Source organism: Phallusia mammillata, chromosome 1, assembly GCF_965637545.1.
Source record: "Phallusia mammillata chromosome 1, kaPhaMamm4.hap1.1, whole genome shotgun sequence".
Classification (NCBI taxonomy): domain Eukaryota; kingdom Metazoa; phylum Chordata; class Ascidiacea; order Phlebobranchia; family Ascidiidae; genus Phallusia; species Phallusia mammillata.
Genome location: NC_137252.1, coordinates 15,000,767 through 15,016,702, shown reverse-complemented (window position 1 = coordinate 15,016,702; position 15,936 = coordinate 15,000,767). Strand labels below are relative to the sequence as shown.

The window sequence follows — 15,936 nt, the reverse complement described above, 5'->3', positions numbered from 1 at the left end:
GCAATGCCTGACCTAGACTTTGTAGGCTTTTTACGTAAATTCAAAGTGCAACTTCGTCGAAATGCAAACTTAGCAATAAATGAACAAGATATTATGAGTCAGAACATACTCACAAGATCTTAAATTAAACTATGTCACCATTACTCACCTACAATTGCCAATCAAAACTACTCTTTGTACATATAATCTAGATTTTTTAATCATTGTAATACACACAAACCAAGTCATAAACCTAACAAAAAAATCCATACCAAACAAGTTTTATCTCGTAATTTTTTCGAAGCTGATCGCAGCGGTGGAAGTTTGTGGTTTATTGTGGTTTCTGAAGTCAAGGGTTTCGAAAGGTCGCGTTGTTAGCGACGGCTATTATCAAATTTGCAATTTTTCTGATAAAGGGAAATAATTGTTCGGTACGGAATTGTTCTCGATCTTGCAATTGCCATAGTCGCTTAGATGTGATCAACCCAATCATAAACCAATTTTTCTTTAAAATGGAGATTCGTTGCGGGGGTTTATTGTTTACATCCAAATTTGACTCGGGAAATTTGGCGCAAGTTGAAAAGGTGGAACATTCGGACAGTGACAGCGATGGGAACACAAGCAACACCTTATACGGTTGCATAATCACACCTGATTATGAATTTAATGTCTGGACAAAACCGGATTGTGCAGGAACGCCTTTTGAAAATGGAAATCGATCTTGGTTTTATTTTGGAATTCGTGGCTATGCTCCCAATAAACTTATCAAGTTAAACATTGTCAATCTTAATCGACAGGTACTATTACTGATATATAAACTATTTTTATTAGACTATAGCAAAAAAAATGACAAATACATGATAAAAATAATACGTGCATGTTTGTCTTCCTTTTATATTTGATAAATCGTTTTCAGTGGTTGTCATTTCTTTTGCCGAGCTATTACATAATAAATGAGGAGTAACAGAATTCATTTTATGCATTTCATTGTTTTTAAGGGAAAACTTTACAGTCAAGGAATGGGCCCCCTTGTAAAAACTGTACCCTCAAAGCCGAAGTGGGAAAGAATACGTGACCGACCCTCACATCAGATGATTGATGGACAGTTCACTCTGACTTTTACTCATCGATTTATGGAAAACAGAGGTGGCACAACTTATTTTGCCTTTTGTTATCCGTGGTCCTACACAGAGAGCCAAGATGCTTTGCAGGTAACAATAAAAACTTTATTGTTCATTTTTTATTGAATCTATCATCATCACATTATTTGCAACTCTTTTAACTGTAGAATTGTTAAACAAATCAAAATGCTTCATAATACATGGCATATTAGTGGGATTGTTCCTACACTTTAACAACAGTCCAACATTGATGCTCTTTTTTCAGGTGCTTGATGACAAGTTTAAAGATTGTGTACATCTTCAGCCAGGAGAAGCAAAGGACAATGACATTTATTATCATAGAGAATTAGTTTGTCATTCAATAGATCGTCGAAGAGTGGATCTTATTACAATCACATCATGCCAAAACATGACTTGGCAAAGAGAACCAAGATTGGAAAAGTTGTTTTGTGACAAGTTTGTTCCACGAGCCCACAGGCAAGCACTTTTCCATTTTATTTTAACTGCACTATTTATTTTGTAAAAATAATGAACTTAACTGGGTATTTTTTGTTTATTACAGATTCCACAATAAGCGCATTTATTTTGTAAGTAGCCGTGTCCATCCTGGGGAAACCCCAGCTAGTTTTGTCTTCAATGGGTTTTTGAAGTTTATCCTTCGCGAAAATGATCCCCGTGCTCAAGAACTAAGAAAAAGGTGAGTATTTGTGTTAGGGTAATTAAGCTGAAATAGTAACTTTGTCAGTGCCATGTGAGTTGACCTAAATGTCCATGCTTCAGGTTTGTCTTCAAGCTAATACCAATGCTAAATCCTGATGGAGTAGCAAGGGGTCATTATCGTACTGATCAGCGAGGAGTAAATTTAAACCGTGTTTACCTGAACCCTGATCCAGAATACCATTCTCCGGTATTTGCTGCACGTTCTCTTATCTTGTTTTACCACCATTTCTACCAATTACCTGAGGAGGAAAAGAATGGCCAAGGTGAAAACATTTTGGATGGCAAAAGTGGTCATCTTGTTAAACAGAGACAAAATATGACACCAGATGAGAAGAGTGCAGCTGAGACTGATGGTTCACCGATTGAGTATGAGGATTCTCGCAAACACTTACCAAATGATTTAAGGGTAATAGTGTTTACTTTATTTGTTAAACTTCTGTGCTTGGTCACTTGTTTTGTTGCCTCCTCCAACAAACAATAAGAATAAACTGCTTCTAATGTAAGCTTATCCAAATTCCACTCTTGTGGTAAAATTGAAAAAAAGTTTTTCATGTTCTTATTGTTTGGGTTTGTTTCAGATTGATGGAATTGCAAAAGATATGATCAAACCTCCAGATGCTGTTTATGACCTGCCATACAAACCCTTTACTGGAGATTACCTTGATATTAAACCAAGCAAAAGTGGTGTTGCTTACTATGTTGATCTGCATGGACATGCATCCAAACGTGGTTGTTTTATATATGGCAACCATTTAGAGAATGAAGAAGACCAGGTTAGACTTTTTACGAATTAAATGGGGCTTCATGTGCAAAGTTGTGGTAAACAGGAAAATAAAACTTTCTTGAAACAAATTCTGGCTGTAAAACATTAAACTGCCTTTTTTAGGTGAACAATCTGCTCTTTCCAAAGTTAATTTCACTCAACACTGCTCATTTTGATTTTATTGGATGTAACTTCACTGAGAGAAACATGTACCTTAAAGACAAGCGAGATGGAATGTCCAAAGAAGGCAGTGGTCGAGTGGCAATGTTCAAAGTCAGTCCAAACACTTCAACCACAGTTTCGGGGATGGCATAACAGTTGTGTTTGCTTGTTGTTAGGTGGCTGGGCTAATTCACAGCTACACACTTGAGTGTAACTACAACACTGGCCGAACTGTGAACTGCATTCCTCCTGCTGTACATGATAATGGAAGAGCTACACCTCCACCACCTGCAGGTTATTTTCCTTTCTGAAACAAAATTATATTGAGAAATAAACAAGCAGCATTGTAACTTCACTTATACGATTTAATGTTTCTGAAGCAAGGTGATAGATTCAGTTGAAGTATACCAACTCCACTCCACTATTCAATTTTTTCCTAAATGCCACCAAAACTAAGTCTTTATGTTGCTCTTGCACAGATGTATTACTATTTTGTGTAAAAATACCTAAAAGTCAGGGTTGCCATTATATCAATACTGCACCCCCACCCCCATCTCAAAAGTGCTACTCCTCTGACTTCCCAACACTGCTGCAAAATAGTATGATGCAATTCTCTCTGTGTTTTGTTAGGCTTCCCACCCAAATACACTCCTGAAATATTTGAGGAAGTTGGCAGAGCCATGGCAGTTGCAGCTCTTGACATGATTCAATCCAACCCATGGTCTAGAATTCAACGATCTGAGTTCACAACTTATGAAAACCTGAGAAATTGGATGCTCAGGTATTTAAGAAAGGAGAATGATGTGATATGACAAAACTTTTCTACTTTTTTCTGCAATTGTCAAACGTCAAAAGATCAAACAACGAATTTATATGCGCAGGTATGTTAGAAGCTCATGTGGCAATCCAATTCTTCCTCGAAAAATGGCGCGAATCAGCACACGGGTTTCCAGTACGTCGGTTACTATGGGAAACGGAGGCAGTGTGAATGGAAATGGCTTCAGTCACTCGAATGGCAGCAACAGCGGGGGCAGCAGCGGAAACTTAAGAAACGGGTAACCAGTAATCACACAGGCCTTAGAAAAAGTCTCTCGGTTATTATGGGTCCCCTAATGTGTTGGGTTTAAATACCTAATCTATTGTTTTGCAATGAGTCATACATTAGATTCACAGCAAATGATGAACTGGAAATATAAACTACATGAACAGTAATGGAGCAGTCGTTGAGTAATAATATAAATACAGTAAAGGCCTGTTTACACCGGACGCAGCCTCCGCTCAACTTCGACCAACTTGGCTACGGTGCGTCCAGTGTAAACGGGCCTTAACCTTGGTTAATCAGGCCCGTTTGAACCTAAAAAGTTGTCCGGATTAGGCGAAGATACGAATTAACCGAAGTCGATCAGTTGTCTTAGCACATTACAAATCATTTGTAACTCAAGTTTTTTCCGAGTTAGGCGGAGATCCGTATTAACCGAATCCGGTTTAACCATAATTTTCTGTAGTATGTATTTCATTTCTTCGTGTTTTTAGACGCAACGATCATCAAAAAACAAACACAAGTAATTCAACAACATCGAACCGATACTCTTCTTCGGTAATGACATCTAGCCGGTTAGCTCCAGTCAAAACCGGTGCAAACAACAACCATAACAACAGCAATAATATTTCCACTAATCCGCGCCCAGTAGCTCAAGCAAACAAGGGTGGGGAGAATATGAAACGTCAGCGCAACCTAATTCGGGCGGCAGTGAACGGAAACAGCAAAGTCGCTATGTCAAACCAGTTTCAAGACGTTGGTGGAGACGCGTCCAAGCATTTACCCACTGTGACGTCACAGAGTGGACGTTCGATGACGCCGCAGGGCACCCCGTCCAACGTGTTCGGTCGAAACAGCAATTCAGACAGCGAATTGATGACGCGCAGTTCGCCGGCAATGATACGAAGCGATCGAGCGCCCAAATCCCATCCTGAAGACGCTGCAACCGAAAGCCGGTATGGTACAGGAGAATACGTCGGGGATCAAAAGCTTCCGCCCGCCGAAAATCGGCCCTCACTTTCTCGTAATCAAACATTTCCACGCACTGCTAACGCAAGTCGCTCCGTGACTTGGCACAGTGGTGCTAATAAAACAGGAATGTCCAAAATTCCAGTGAGAACCCACCCTAAAGGGTTCATCACCCCACAGGTAAGCAGGCCACCGTCGCTTGCTTACCGCGGACGCACCACTTCTGGGTCCAACGCTTGTTCCACGACCCCGGCGGGAGGATTGCGACCATCACCAGTTGGGGTAGCGGCCAATTTAACCCAAGTTGTGGTGGGTCCCGGAGGTGTGGTGTCAATCCCGTTTAAGCCTTCGCCTTCTCGATTTTACAATGCGATTCCGCAAACCCCGAACAATGACTCCCTGCGAATGCCATTTCACGGCGGGATGTATTTAGCGAACAACACCACAGCGTTAACCATGCAGCCGTTGACTGTTTCACAAAAACCTCTGCTGTTGTTGAAGAACGAGGAGGAAATGAGCGAGGCAGGGCCTGAACGTTATACCCCCAACTCGTCAACTTTTCGAAAACCCGGGGATGGAGATAAAGGTCTTGCCGTGAAGAATAGCACAAAGGCGAGTTTAAACTCTGGAAAATCGGGACGGCGTTCCGGAAAAGGAAAGTTAGGGAAAAAACGTTTTACTCGCCCAGGCAGTAAAACGCCACAAAAAGGTAGCAAAGACAACGGTAACAAGAAATCAACCCCAATACAGTTTACAACAAGCCCGGAAATAGAAGCAGCCATTGAAAGGACACCGATTCTCACAAAATCGAATTTACTCTATTCCTCTGAAGCTGTAGAGTCGGCTGTGCCTTTTTTTCTCGGACAAGATTTCCACCAGTCGCCATTCTGACGCTGGTGGCCATGATTCGCCCCCTTCTTTGCTGCCAAGCAACTTATCCGGGTCTCCGAGGCATCACAACATGGAACAGGACTCTCTCGAATTTGTTGCACCGCTAGTACGCTCGTTTGTAGACGTTAGCTTGGACTGAACCAGGGCTTCAGTTAGGTTAGGCTATTGGCGGGTATATTTAAGTCTCCGAAAAAAAGTTTTACATGTTAATAAAATCTATGTGCAGTTTTGTCATCAATCTACCACTGATTCTCAATACTGTGGTAAAGCATATATCTTCACAATCCCTTTTTTAGTAACTTTGTGCCAAAAAGTTTCATTTCTAACAATTTCTGCCTTAATAAGTAATAGCGTGCTTAGATGAGTGTGTGTGTTTTACGCGGTTTAGTACTTAAGCTATAGGTGTTCCATTCTGTTTGCGTTTCTTCATTTTCGCGCATTACTGTGACTTTCTACCTGTTTTTTCAATGTCCTAAAGCTATTTACACAACAGTACTCTGACAAAAAACAAACAAATTTATACCGCATCGTAACTTGCTAAATAATTTACACATATTTTATTGCTACTTTATAGGTGTGTTTGCTGTTTTCGTGCTATTTGCCACTCCGGAATTCAGAACAATGTTGGATCCTCTTCCTTATATTCTGTAAGGTTAACATATAAAAGAGATGAAGATTTATATTGTAGCCCAAGCGCAAACTTGTTTCAGTTTTTTAACCTTTATTCAAAGCAACATTCTTTCAAGTGGTAGATGGCGCTGCTGTGTTGAAGTGTGGCGGTTATTTTTTTAGTGTCTTATAGATTTCGTATACTATATATTTTCACATTAAATTCCTGAAACGAGTTCCAAATCGTGTTTTTTTTGGCAGGACAGAAATATTTTCATTTGCAAACAGCTTTAAGGAGCGAACGGGCCGAACATATTTTGTAAATTAATATCCTACGTGGTCCTAGTATACAAAGTTGCCTAAAAACATCAAAACTTTGCACTAATAATGACAACAGAGACTGTTTATTTTTGCGATGTGTCTCTGCATACATCTGTCAAAATGCTTTGTTAGTAAATACAGACAGAGCATTGCTGTAGAACAGGGGTTCTTAACCAGGGGTACATGTACCCCTTGGGGGTACGAAGCACCAAAGTAGGGGGTACGACAGTCAATGTGAAATTATACATTATTTAGGCATATTTGTGAAGAATGCGTAACAAGTTACTTTGTTATGTGTAGTTGATTTTAATTGCCTGATTGTTGGTGTTCTGTAAATTTTGTTGAACTTACAAGACTGTTTTAATGCATGCATTCAACATGTAAGTTATAAATACACTGAGATTAATTCCCATTATTGTTTGCTTCTGTCGGCCATTGTAGAGAGGGGGTACGAGAAAATATCATGAAAGCTCAAGGGGTACAAGCGCTAAAAAGGTTAAGAAACACTGCTGTAGAACAAATAGAAAATTGGTGAAAAAAAAACACAATCGCCTCGTGTATTTTGTAATAATAAAGTGATGGACGGCGTGAAAAGGATTCTTACCAAATTTGTGGTCTTCAGGATAGGATATCTGAAGTATACTAAAAAAAGTATACTAAAAAGACAAACCTTGGTAAGCAAGTAGCATTCTAATTTGCAAGCGTCAAACCCCTGTCTTGATTGTGCAGTACGCTTTTGTGCGTCACAACAGAGCAAAACCGTGCTTCAGGGCAAAGTCAGATTGTTTCCAAATTACTGACCAGTTAATTAGACCAGGAAACATGTTATCTTAACAGATAATTTGTTTAAATCTTTTTTCGTTAACTTTAGATGTTTGTGGTTGTTCGAGAATATCCGTGAAAAATAAGCATGTGAGATGTAAAGATGTGTGGTAATGGCAAATAATTGTTGATAACATTGCAAAAACATGGTATTGTGCAAGTGACTGAATGAGTTCATTGAAACAAAATCATAAAAAATGTAATATTTTCTTCTTTGAAGATCCAATATTTATACCTTACGTTATTCAGCATGAGGAGGAAAATCGATTCCAGCAATTAAAAACAAAGTTTAAGTTTAGCAAAAGTGTCCATACATTTGACCTAAATTGCAAAGATTGTGACTGTCGCGTGCTTAGATTCGATGTACCTTTAGTATGAAATCTTAAAATATTTCGATTGTTTGTCCTTAAAGTTTCATTAATAGCTGGTGCAGTGGTTAGAAGAAATGGCCAGGGAAACGCTTATTTAGGAAGCAAAGTGGTCGTCTGAGTAACTGACAGCAAGATACGCAAAGTAAAAACACAGCGTGCCGGGATTCTTAGCTCGGGTGTTTTCAGACCAATATAAGAGAGAGAGAAATTCAAGGGTCCTCGTCTTTCGGAGAAATGGTTCTTTGGAATCTGCTTTAGACTTAAGCGACAAATGATTCCATACAGAAAAAATTGGCCTGTGTAGAAACCTATGAACTAGGATTTTTGCTTTAAATACATATGTTTGTCCTAGATTTAGTTTGTTAGCTTAAAACAGAATTTAACTGTGCTTAAAAAGGAGAATAAGACATGAGCTTTCTAATTTAAACTAAAAGCTTCGGTATGACGCCTTCAATGGGCCTAGCGTAGGCTACTGTGATTTATACAAAAAGCATTATAGCAGTGGTTCTCAACTCGTTTCGGGCGATGGACCACCGGCCCAGTAAAACTAAAAAGACCACTTCTATTTAGATTTAGAGCAAGATTAAAGTATGCACACAAAACAACCATTTGGGCTTAAAATACAACTCTTTAAAAACAATTTTCAAGAAGTGAGATACAATTATTAACAGCTAACATTTTGATACACTTTCAATACGTAATATGCAATCATCTCCAGTTTATCATCAAATTTAGTGGGCGTCCTGTGGACCACCCAAAAAGTCATCATGGACCACCAGTTGAGAACCACTGCATTATAGTTTGGGTTCGTTGTTAAAACCTGCAGTAAAATCTGTTTTGAACGCAGTGGTCAAAATGTCTTTTTTAAATGAGAGTGATGAAATTGTAATTCAGCGGCCATCGTTTACCAAGAAGCAGTTTTATGAAAAGTATCACATCCCATTGGATAACGAAAATGAGACGAACTTGGATTCCATAAAGACGCAAGTAAAGTCATTTTGGCTTCGCAAGAAGAAAGAGCCTTGTTCATCGGTAAAATCGTTCTTTTGGGGGCTTTTTCCAATTCTTACGTGGCTTCCTAATTACCGAGTTAAAGAATGGCTCGGTTCTGACGTCATAAGTGGAGTGACGATTGGAATTATGCAAATTCCACAAGGTAATGAAGATTGCATGAATTTTTGGTGAATTGACGTTAACGTTTGAAATTCATTTACCTAAACTGGTGCAGAATTTGCAATACTGATGTATAGAATGTGTAAATTGCACTACCACAAACACTAAAAACTTGCAAAGCCTTTTTATATGTTGCATGTGTACGTTTCAATGTACATTCATTTTCAAATTTTCTTCTTTGTGTGTTAGGAATGTCATATTCTCTCCTTGCCGGCCAGCATCCAATCTATGGGTTATACAACGCGTTTTTTGCCGCTATTCTTTATTCCATTTTAGGAACATCAAGGCATGTATCTATGGGTAAGCTTTTGAAGTTGTTTAACCTAACTTAATAGTTTTTGGAATATCTTGAATTGCATGTAGCTGATTTAAAAACACTGCACTCAATGAACACCCAGTTTCCTAATAGTGTAACAAGACTCTTGTTGACCTATTTTTTCCCAAATCGGTGTTTTCCGCAGGCTCCATTTCATGAAGAAGCATGCAATATTTTATTGAGCCGAGTTTTTGTATTGATTGTAGTAATGCATCAACCAGGGTTGTAAGTCGGCCGAAGCTTTTCCGGCTAGGATCGGGGTTTATTTTAAACAAAATAGACTGGACTCGGGCCGAACTTTAAACTATGCCGCATTTGTGTCGCAATTTCACTAATCCAACCTTCGGGTCCATTTCGGGCTTTATTTAAACATTTTTTGTTTCGGGCTTATTTTTTGTGATAAAACCCCATGCTCTCTTAAACTCCTGATGTTTGCTACAGATGCACTTCTGGTACATTCTAAAATAAGTTCACGAAAAAAAACTGTAAATAGACTTTAGAAAACCAGCCAAATGGTCATAGTCATAGGCGCCGAGTTTTATGTGACGTCACTAATGCGTGCCACCACATGAGCTCAAACACAAAGCCCAACAAACTTCCCATAGAATGCAACGTTTGACAAAATCATGAAAAAAGAAATTTTTGAAATAGTATTTATTTGGAACACTTTGCTGTGTAACGTTTATCATTGGTTTAGCAGCGTTTAAAAAATGTTTTGTCATGTTGTTTTTGCTTTGTATTATCTTAAAACAACCATTTATTACAGCACAATCTAATTGTACACAATAATGGTCAAACATTCACTGGCAACAATTGTGTGTTTGACCTCATAAACAAGGCACTAATCGAAACAGGTTGCAGTTTTTGCTGCTTTTTCGCCAGCACGCTTGTTAAGAAGCAAAATCGTTTTTTCTCAGATTTTACAATGTTTCGTACGATACCGCTACAAACAAACCAAAATATCCACGGTGGCCGCCACCGTGCTTTACAAACCCAAGGTGGCCCACTCGGCGCCTATGGCCATAGTGAAGAAACCATTTAAAAGTTCGGATCTTTTAAAGGCACATTTGCAATCACGAGCTTGATGCTGGGAACAGCAGTGTCGTCAGCAGTACCCGAGCCTCTTGCACTCAATGGCAATTCAAGCGTCGAAAATGACATCTTGGACATGTTTTACCAAGACCGAATTATTCTGGGCGCTAGTACAACGTTTGTAATCGGCGTATTTTTGGTGAGACCTGCCGCAATGTTTTTTTAAAAAATATTTTCAAAAAATTAAGCTTAAATTTGCAAGACGAAGGCTTTCTCAACAATAAGATAACAGAAACCTTGTGTCATACTTCAGTAACCTAAATTATTTTCCTAGCTCGGCCTTAGTTTTGTGAATCTCGGCTCAGTGGTGGTGTACTTGTCTGACCCGATGATTAGCGGGTTCACCTGTGGCGCTGCAGTACATGTTTTCGTCTCGCAACTTAAAGGGTTATTCGGGGTCAAAGTGAGAAGTTACTCTGGTCCGCTGAATGTGATTTGGGTAAGTAAACACACAAGGTAAACACTCATTGTTTTTTTATATTTAATACTTACGGCTTTTAGGTAATTCGTGACATCATCTTAGCTCTGACGTCACTTGACGAGGAGGGAAAGACCCGTACGGCAGCCACTGTTGTTATCTCCACCATATGTATTGTATTTCTGCTAATTGTAAAGGAAATAAATGAGCGATATAAGAAAAGACTGCCACTTGGAATCCCGATACCTGGTGAAATATTTGTGGTAAGTTAGACCCGGTCATTCAATGAAATATAATGATGCTGATGTCCGAAAGTGTTTCAACACTTTCTTTTCCCCCGATCCATTTTAAAGCAAGTAGTAAAAATCAGGGAGTCAAACCGGAACTGAACCCGAACCCGCGAACCGGTTTGAGCAGTTAATTTCATTAAAACCGAACCCGGACCGCTATTTACGATTTTCGAAAAACCCGAACCGGAGTTGAACCCCATATTTTGTTTGGCGTTGGACTCGAACCGGAACCGAACCAGTAAAAAATGCAGTCTGTTTTGGATTTAGTGATTTTTTCAAAACAGCGCACTGAAGAATATAAGAGGTAGCACTTATAGGGCGTGTCAAAACTAACATTGCACTGGCAAAATTCTTTTGGAGTGTGATATGTCCAGGTAGATCAGTGGTTCTCAAAGTATGGGTCGCGACCCAAACATGGGTCGCGCAGGGTCACAAAATGGGTCGCGCTGTGGTGATTCAATTCTGCCCAAACGAACTTTTTTCATTTCAATTTTCAAGTATTTTCAATTCTCAATCATGACTGAATTATTGTATCATAGGCATTTTATGTGGCTTTATCTTAGTAACCTTGGAGTATTGCAGCATAAGTAAGTGGTTTTCTGAGAGTTTTGATAGCACCTCACTCGACAACGCTATTCAGCAAAATGAACCAATCATTATAACATACAGACAATAGCCTTCCAATCTTCTATTAAGCACGCGGCGATTGTAACACGTTAGCACGGGGAATGATAGGAGGTTAATCATACGAAACTGAACTTGGAAAGTAACAGTTAGCGTTTAAGGATGATAACTATTAATACAAAAATAAAAAATAATTTTTTGTTGTTTGAGGCTTGGGTCGCAAGATGTTCATAAAGCTCAGATTTGGGTCGCGGTCAAAAAAGTTTGAGAACCACTGAGGTAGATGATAGGTAGAATTAAATTAAAACAAATAAAAATTTGAACCGGTTTAAAAACCGCAAACCGGTTCGGACCGGATAATTTGCCCAAACCGGAACAAAACCCGAACCCGAAAATATACATTTTAAAAAACCTTAACCGAACCCGAACCCTTAAAAACAAAACCAAGTGAACCCGAACCGAACCTGAACCGATATGACAAGCGGTTCGACTTCCTGGTAAAAATTGTCTTGAGAATTCTTTTATCTTGCGTTTTCATGTAATGTTTGGCATAAAGAATTCATAATTAAAATCATGTTTTGTTTTTAGTGTGAATATAATTAATGTGAAATCAAACAAACTTGCCAACTATAAACTAAATTGTAGGTAGTGCTTGGTACCGGAATCTCGTACGCCGTTGGACTAGAACAGCTTTTTTATGTCATCATCGTTGGAGATATACCAAGCGGGTACGTTTCTACACCGCGAAAATGGAATTTGTACTACAGATAAAAAAGAGCTAAGTTTGGAAACGTTTTCTACAGGTTACCCGTCCCATCAGCCGAGGCAGTGTCGAAGATCCCATCAGTGGTAGGTTCTGCAATTCCGATCGCCATTGTGGGATATTCAGTTGCCGTTTCTATTGCGAAGATATTTGCAAACAACTTTGGCTACAAGATAAGACCGAACCAGGTGCAGTTGACCTCATAATCTTGTATACTGAACAGTAGACCTTCATGTTGATAATACTGAACATTAGACATTCACGTTGATGACAGCAGTAGATTTCTGTGTCGTGTGAACACGATTGGAATAACAATCAGGCAAAGTAAGCACTATCAAGGAAAAGTAGCACCACATTTTTTAGGGATGCATCTATAATCGTGTCTCAGTGTATCGCAATATCGGACTTTTTCAGTTAACACTGCATCGTCCTCCATACTTTTTTAAAAAAAATTACATCCTTTGTGTAATTTGGATAATAATTATAGACCACCCGTTTTGTGACATAGAATTAGTGCCTTACCTATTTACATTTGTACCTAGTTTCTAATTTCGAATCTTTCCGTCACAGGAACTTGTTGCATACGGCTGCACTAATTTGGCAGTTTCATTTTTCTACTGTATTCCTGCCTTTCCGTCCATGTCAAGAAGTTGTGTTCAGGTAATCCTTTGAAAGCTTACAAAAAAATCAGTTGCCTTCTACCATTAACAAATCTAAAAGAGCAAATTACCGCACCACACAAGGTCCAAGCAAAACTCAATACTAACTAAATCGCCAAAATCACAGCAGAGAGAAAGAAAATTGAAGGGTGTTGTTACGTCATATGGCATTCTAGCAGTGTGGTACAATCACACAACACGTGGTGTGACGTAGGCATGCGGTTGAGTGATTTACGATGTTGCAAATAAAATTCCAGGTCGATAGCGGAGGAAAAACACAACTTGTTGGACTGATATCGGCTTCTATTATTCTGCTTGTACTGCTCTGGATTGGACCTCTCTTCCGAACAATACCGCGTGTAAGATCACATGTTACTTAAAATACGTTCAGGTCGGATTTAATTCCTTAAATCCATTTTTTTATTCTTTGTAAGCTCTTTATGTTTATGTCAAGTTATAGCTAAAATATTTTGTTTGCAGGCCTGTTTGGCAGCCATCATAGCGGTTGCAATCAAAGGAATGTTGAGAAAAGCGAGGGATTTTAAACCTTATTGGCGAACGAGCCGATTGGATGGTGCAGTTTGGATAGTATCCTGTCTCTCCACAATCTTTCTTGATGTTGTAAGTGTGCTTACATAAGCAATCTCTGTACAAGGGTGTTTTGTGATGTCATCAAAATTATTTTATGTTGCATACAGTTTTACACGCATTTGCAAGAATTAACAAGGGCTATAAAAGTGCCCAACGCAATTTAAAATAAAGTTTTACAAAGATCGCACCAGAACGTACTGTATCAGTAAATGTTTTTATTCATTGCATTACAAAAAAGTTTGTTGTTTGTATGTCAATAGGTTTTCGGTCTCGTGGCGGGAGTTGGATTCTCGATGCTGTGTGTCGTTTTTCGAACTCAGTTTTTCCAGAACGAATTGCTGTCACAAGTGGGAGCTACAGAGTATTACCACGGGAATAATGAAATTAGGGTAGAAATAACTTTGATTTCGCAAACTTTGTTCGTTCTTTGCCACATAGTAAAGGAAAAGGCGTGTCCTTTTAATAGTTGTCTTGGACACCAAGTATTGATTAGATAATTTTTAAATGAAAACGACCTATTTAATATAAGCTTTGGCAAGACTGGATACTATAACATTGACCACATGTTGGGCTAAATTTTAGAAAAAGCAGACATCTGACTGCGTGGTGGTGGCATTTGGTGGGCCTTTGCATTTTGTCAACAAGGAACAACTCGGGAAGTTGCTTGTTAAATCGACAGGAGTTGATCCCGCTGTGGAAAAAGTGAAACGCAAGAAAAACGAACAAACCACAGACGACCATAAGTTAAAGGTAAAAAATAAAATAAAGTAATACTAGAATTGACCTTAAAGCGTCAATACAGACCACACTTACATCCAAACATATTTTTGTTTGCGTGAAATTATATTTGACATTGACTTTGAAATGTTTTAACATTTCTTTTCTTAGAAATTGGATTCAAACTACGAAGGAAGCAGCGAAGGCTACGACAATATTGCAAGCATAAACGCAGGTAGTTATTAATAAACCTTGACCTTTCAGCTGTTAAACAACTCGCAATCCGTTGAACACGGACGATACGGTGTTAAAGCGTTTTAATGCATAACTTGCAATACCAAAGGCATAAAAATATATACACACACAGATATGGAATCAGGTGATCAAGTACATTCTGCACAAAGCCCAAATGCGGACTCTAAACGTCACAACGGTTCGAGTTGTCCAGTTAGATGCGTTGTATTGGATTTCAACATGGTCAGCTTTGTAGATTCGGTCGGAGTAAAAACAGTAAAAAAGGTTTGTTAAATTTGCGTCCTTGAGCAAGCTTTACATTTTTTAACAAGAAAATCCATATTGGGACGCAGTTCTGATGGGCAAAGAAAAAAGTTCACCATCTAATGTAACTTTTACTCTACAGGTTGTGTCAAATTTCAAAGACGTGGATATTCAAATTGTTTTGGCCAGTGTATCGGGTAAGTTACAACTCGGTTTACCATTTTTATACGCAAGCTAAAACGGTTTTATTTTAAACTCAAGGTTTTGTTTTTGGTTAACAATTTTTGACAAAATTATTTAATAATAGGCCTACTACACACGTCCTCTTTTTTAACGAAAAGCAAGTTGTCCTCCAAGAACAATAAAAAATACCCAAATTTCCTCCTTTTTGATTTATCTGTATTTACTAAATACCTTAATAACAATTGTGCCTTTAAAAACGGCTTAAAGGTGTGAGTTGTGGTCGTTGTTAATTGAAATTCACAACTTATAGTAAGTTAATCTTCATCCAAATTGGACAATAATAATTGACTCGTCAAATATCTTGTGCCTTCATTTTCTTTGGGCACAAAAATAACTGTTAATATTCTTTGTCGGGAATGTGCCCTCCTTTTTGGTGATGAAAATATGGTAGGCCTATTTAATAACCTCAAATCATCTCTATTTGAAAAGTTTTTAAATGAAGAAAACTATGCAACCTATTGTTTCCACATCTTCTCTTTTTCTCTTCATGTAGAAAATCTCGTCATAACAGTCGCTTAAGCGTCAGTCAAAAGCAATTGCTTTTCTTGTTTTTTCGCAGACAAGGTTATGAATGTTCTAATTCGGGGTGGTTTTATCGAAGAACTTGGACACGATGTTGTTTTTCTTTCCATCCACGATGCAGTCACATGGTGGCGCAACAAAGCGAAAACTACTTCAGACGCAAGTCATTCAATCACACAATTCTAATATATTGCACCGTTGTTTCAAATGTGTTTTTTGTGTTAATTTTGGACAAACATAATTATATTTCTGAATTTATTGAA

The 15,936-nt window shown here is 38.5% G+C and overlaps 2 protein-coding genes across 2 annotated transcripts; both read left to right on the top strand.

Moving 5' to 3' along the window:
* Positions 1–244: 244 nt before the first annotated feature.
* Positions 245–5,856, top strand: LOC145208899 (cytosolic carboxypeptidase-like protein 5). The gene is made up of 11 exons (XM_080079143.1): positions 245–776; positions 978–1,190; positions 1,366–1,577; positions 1,663–1,797; positions 1,881–2,226; positions 2,399–2,593; positions 2,707–2,856; positions 2,922–3,039; positions 3,376–3,526; positions 3,627–3,800; positions 4,279–5,856. Exons 1-11 carry the CDS (start codon positions 492–494, stop codon positions 5,642–5,644), a joined length of 3,345 nt encoding a protein of 1,114 aa, XP_079935269.1. The 5' UTR covers positions 245–491; the 3' UTR covers positions 5,645–5,856.
* Positions 5,857–8,468: 2,612 nt separating this feature from the next.
* LOC145208901 (prestin-like) lies at positions 8,469–15,936 on the top strand. Its single transcript, XM_080079150.1, has 16 exons — positions 8,469–8,923; positions 9,130–9,240; positions 10,318–10,487; positions 10,623–10,787; positions 10,850–11,029; positions 12,326–12,408; positions 12,484–12,631; positions 13,014–13,103; positions 13,360–13,461; positions 13,583–13,723; positions 13,954–14,082; positions 14,276–14,443; positions 14,582–14,645; positions 14,778–14,929; positions 15,051–15,105; positions 15,711–15,936. Exons 1-16 carry the CDS (start codon positions 8,623–8,625, stop codon positions 15,857–15,859), a joined length of 2,208 nt encoding a protein of 735 aa, XP_079935276.1. The 5' UTR covers positions 8,469–8,622; the 3' UTR covers positions 15,860–15,936.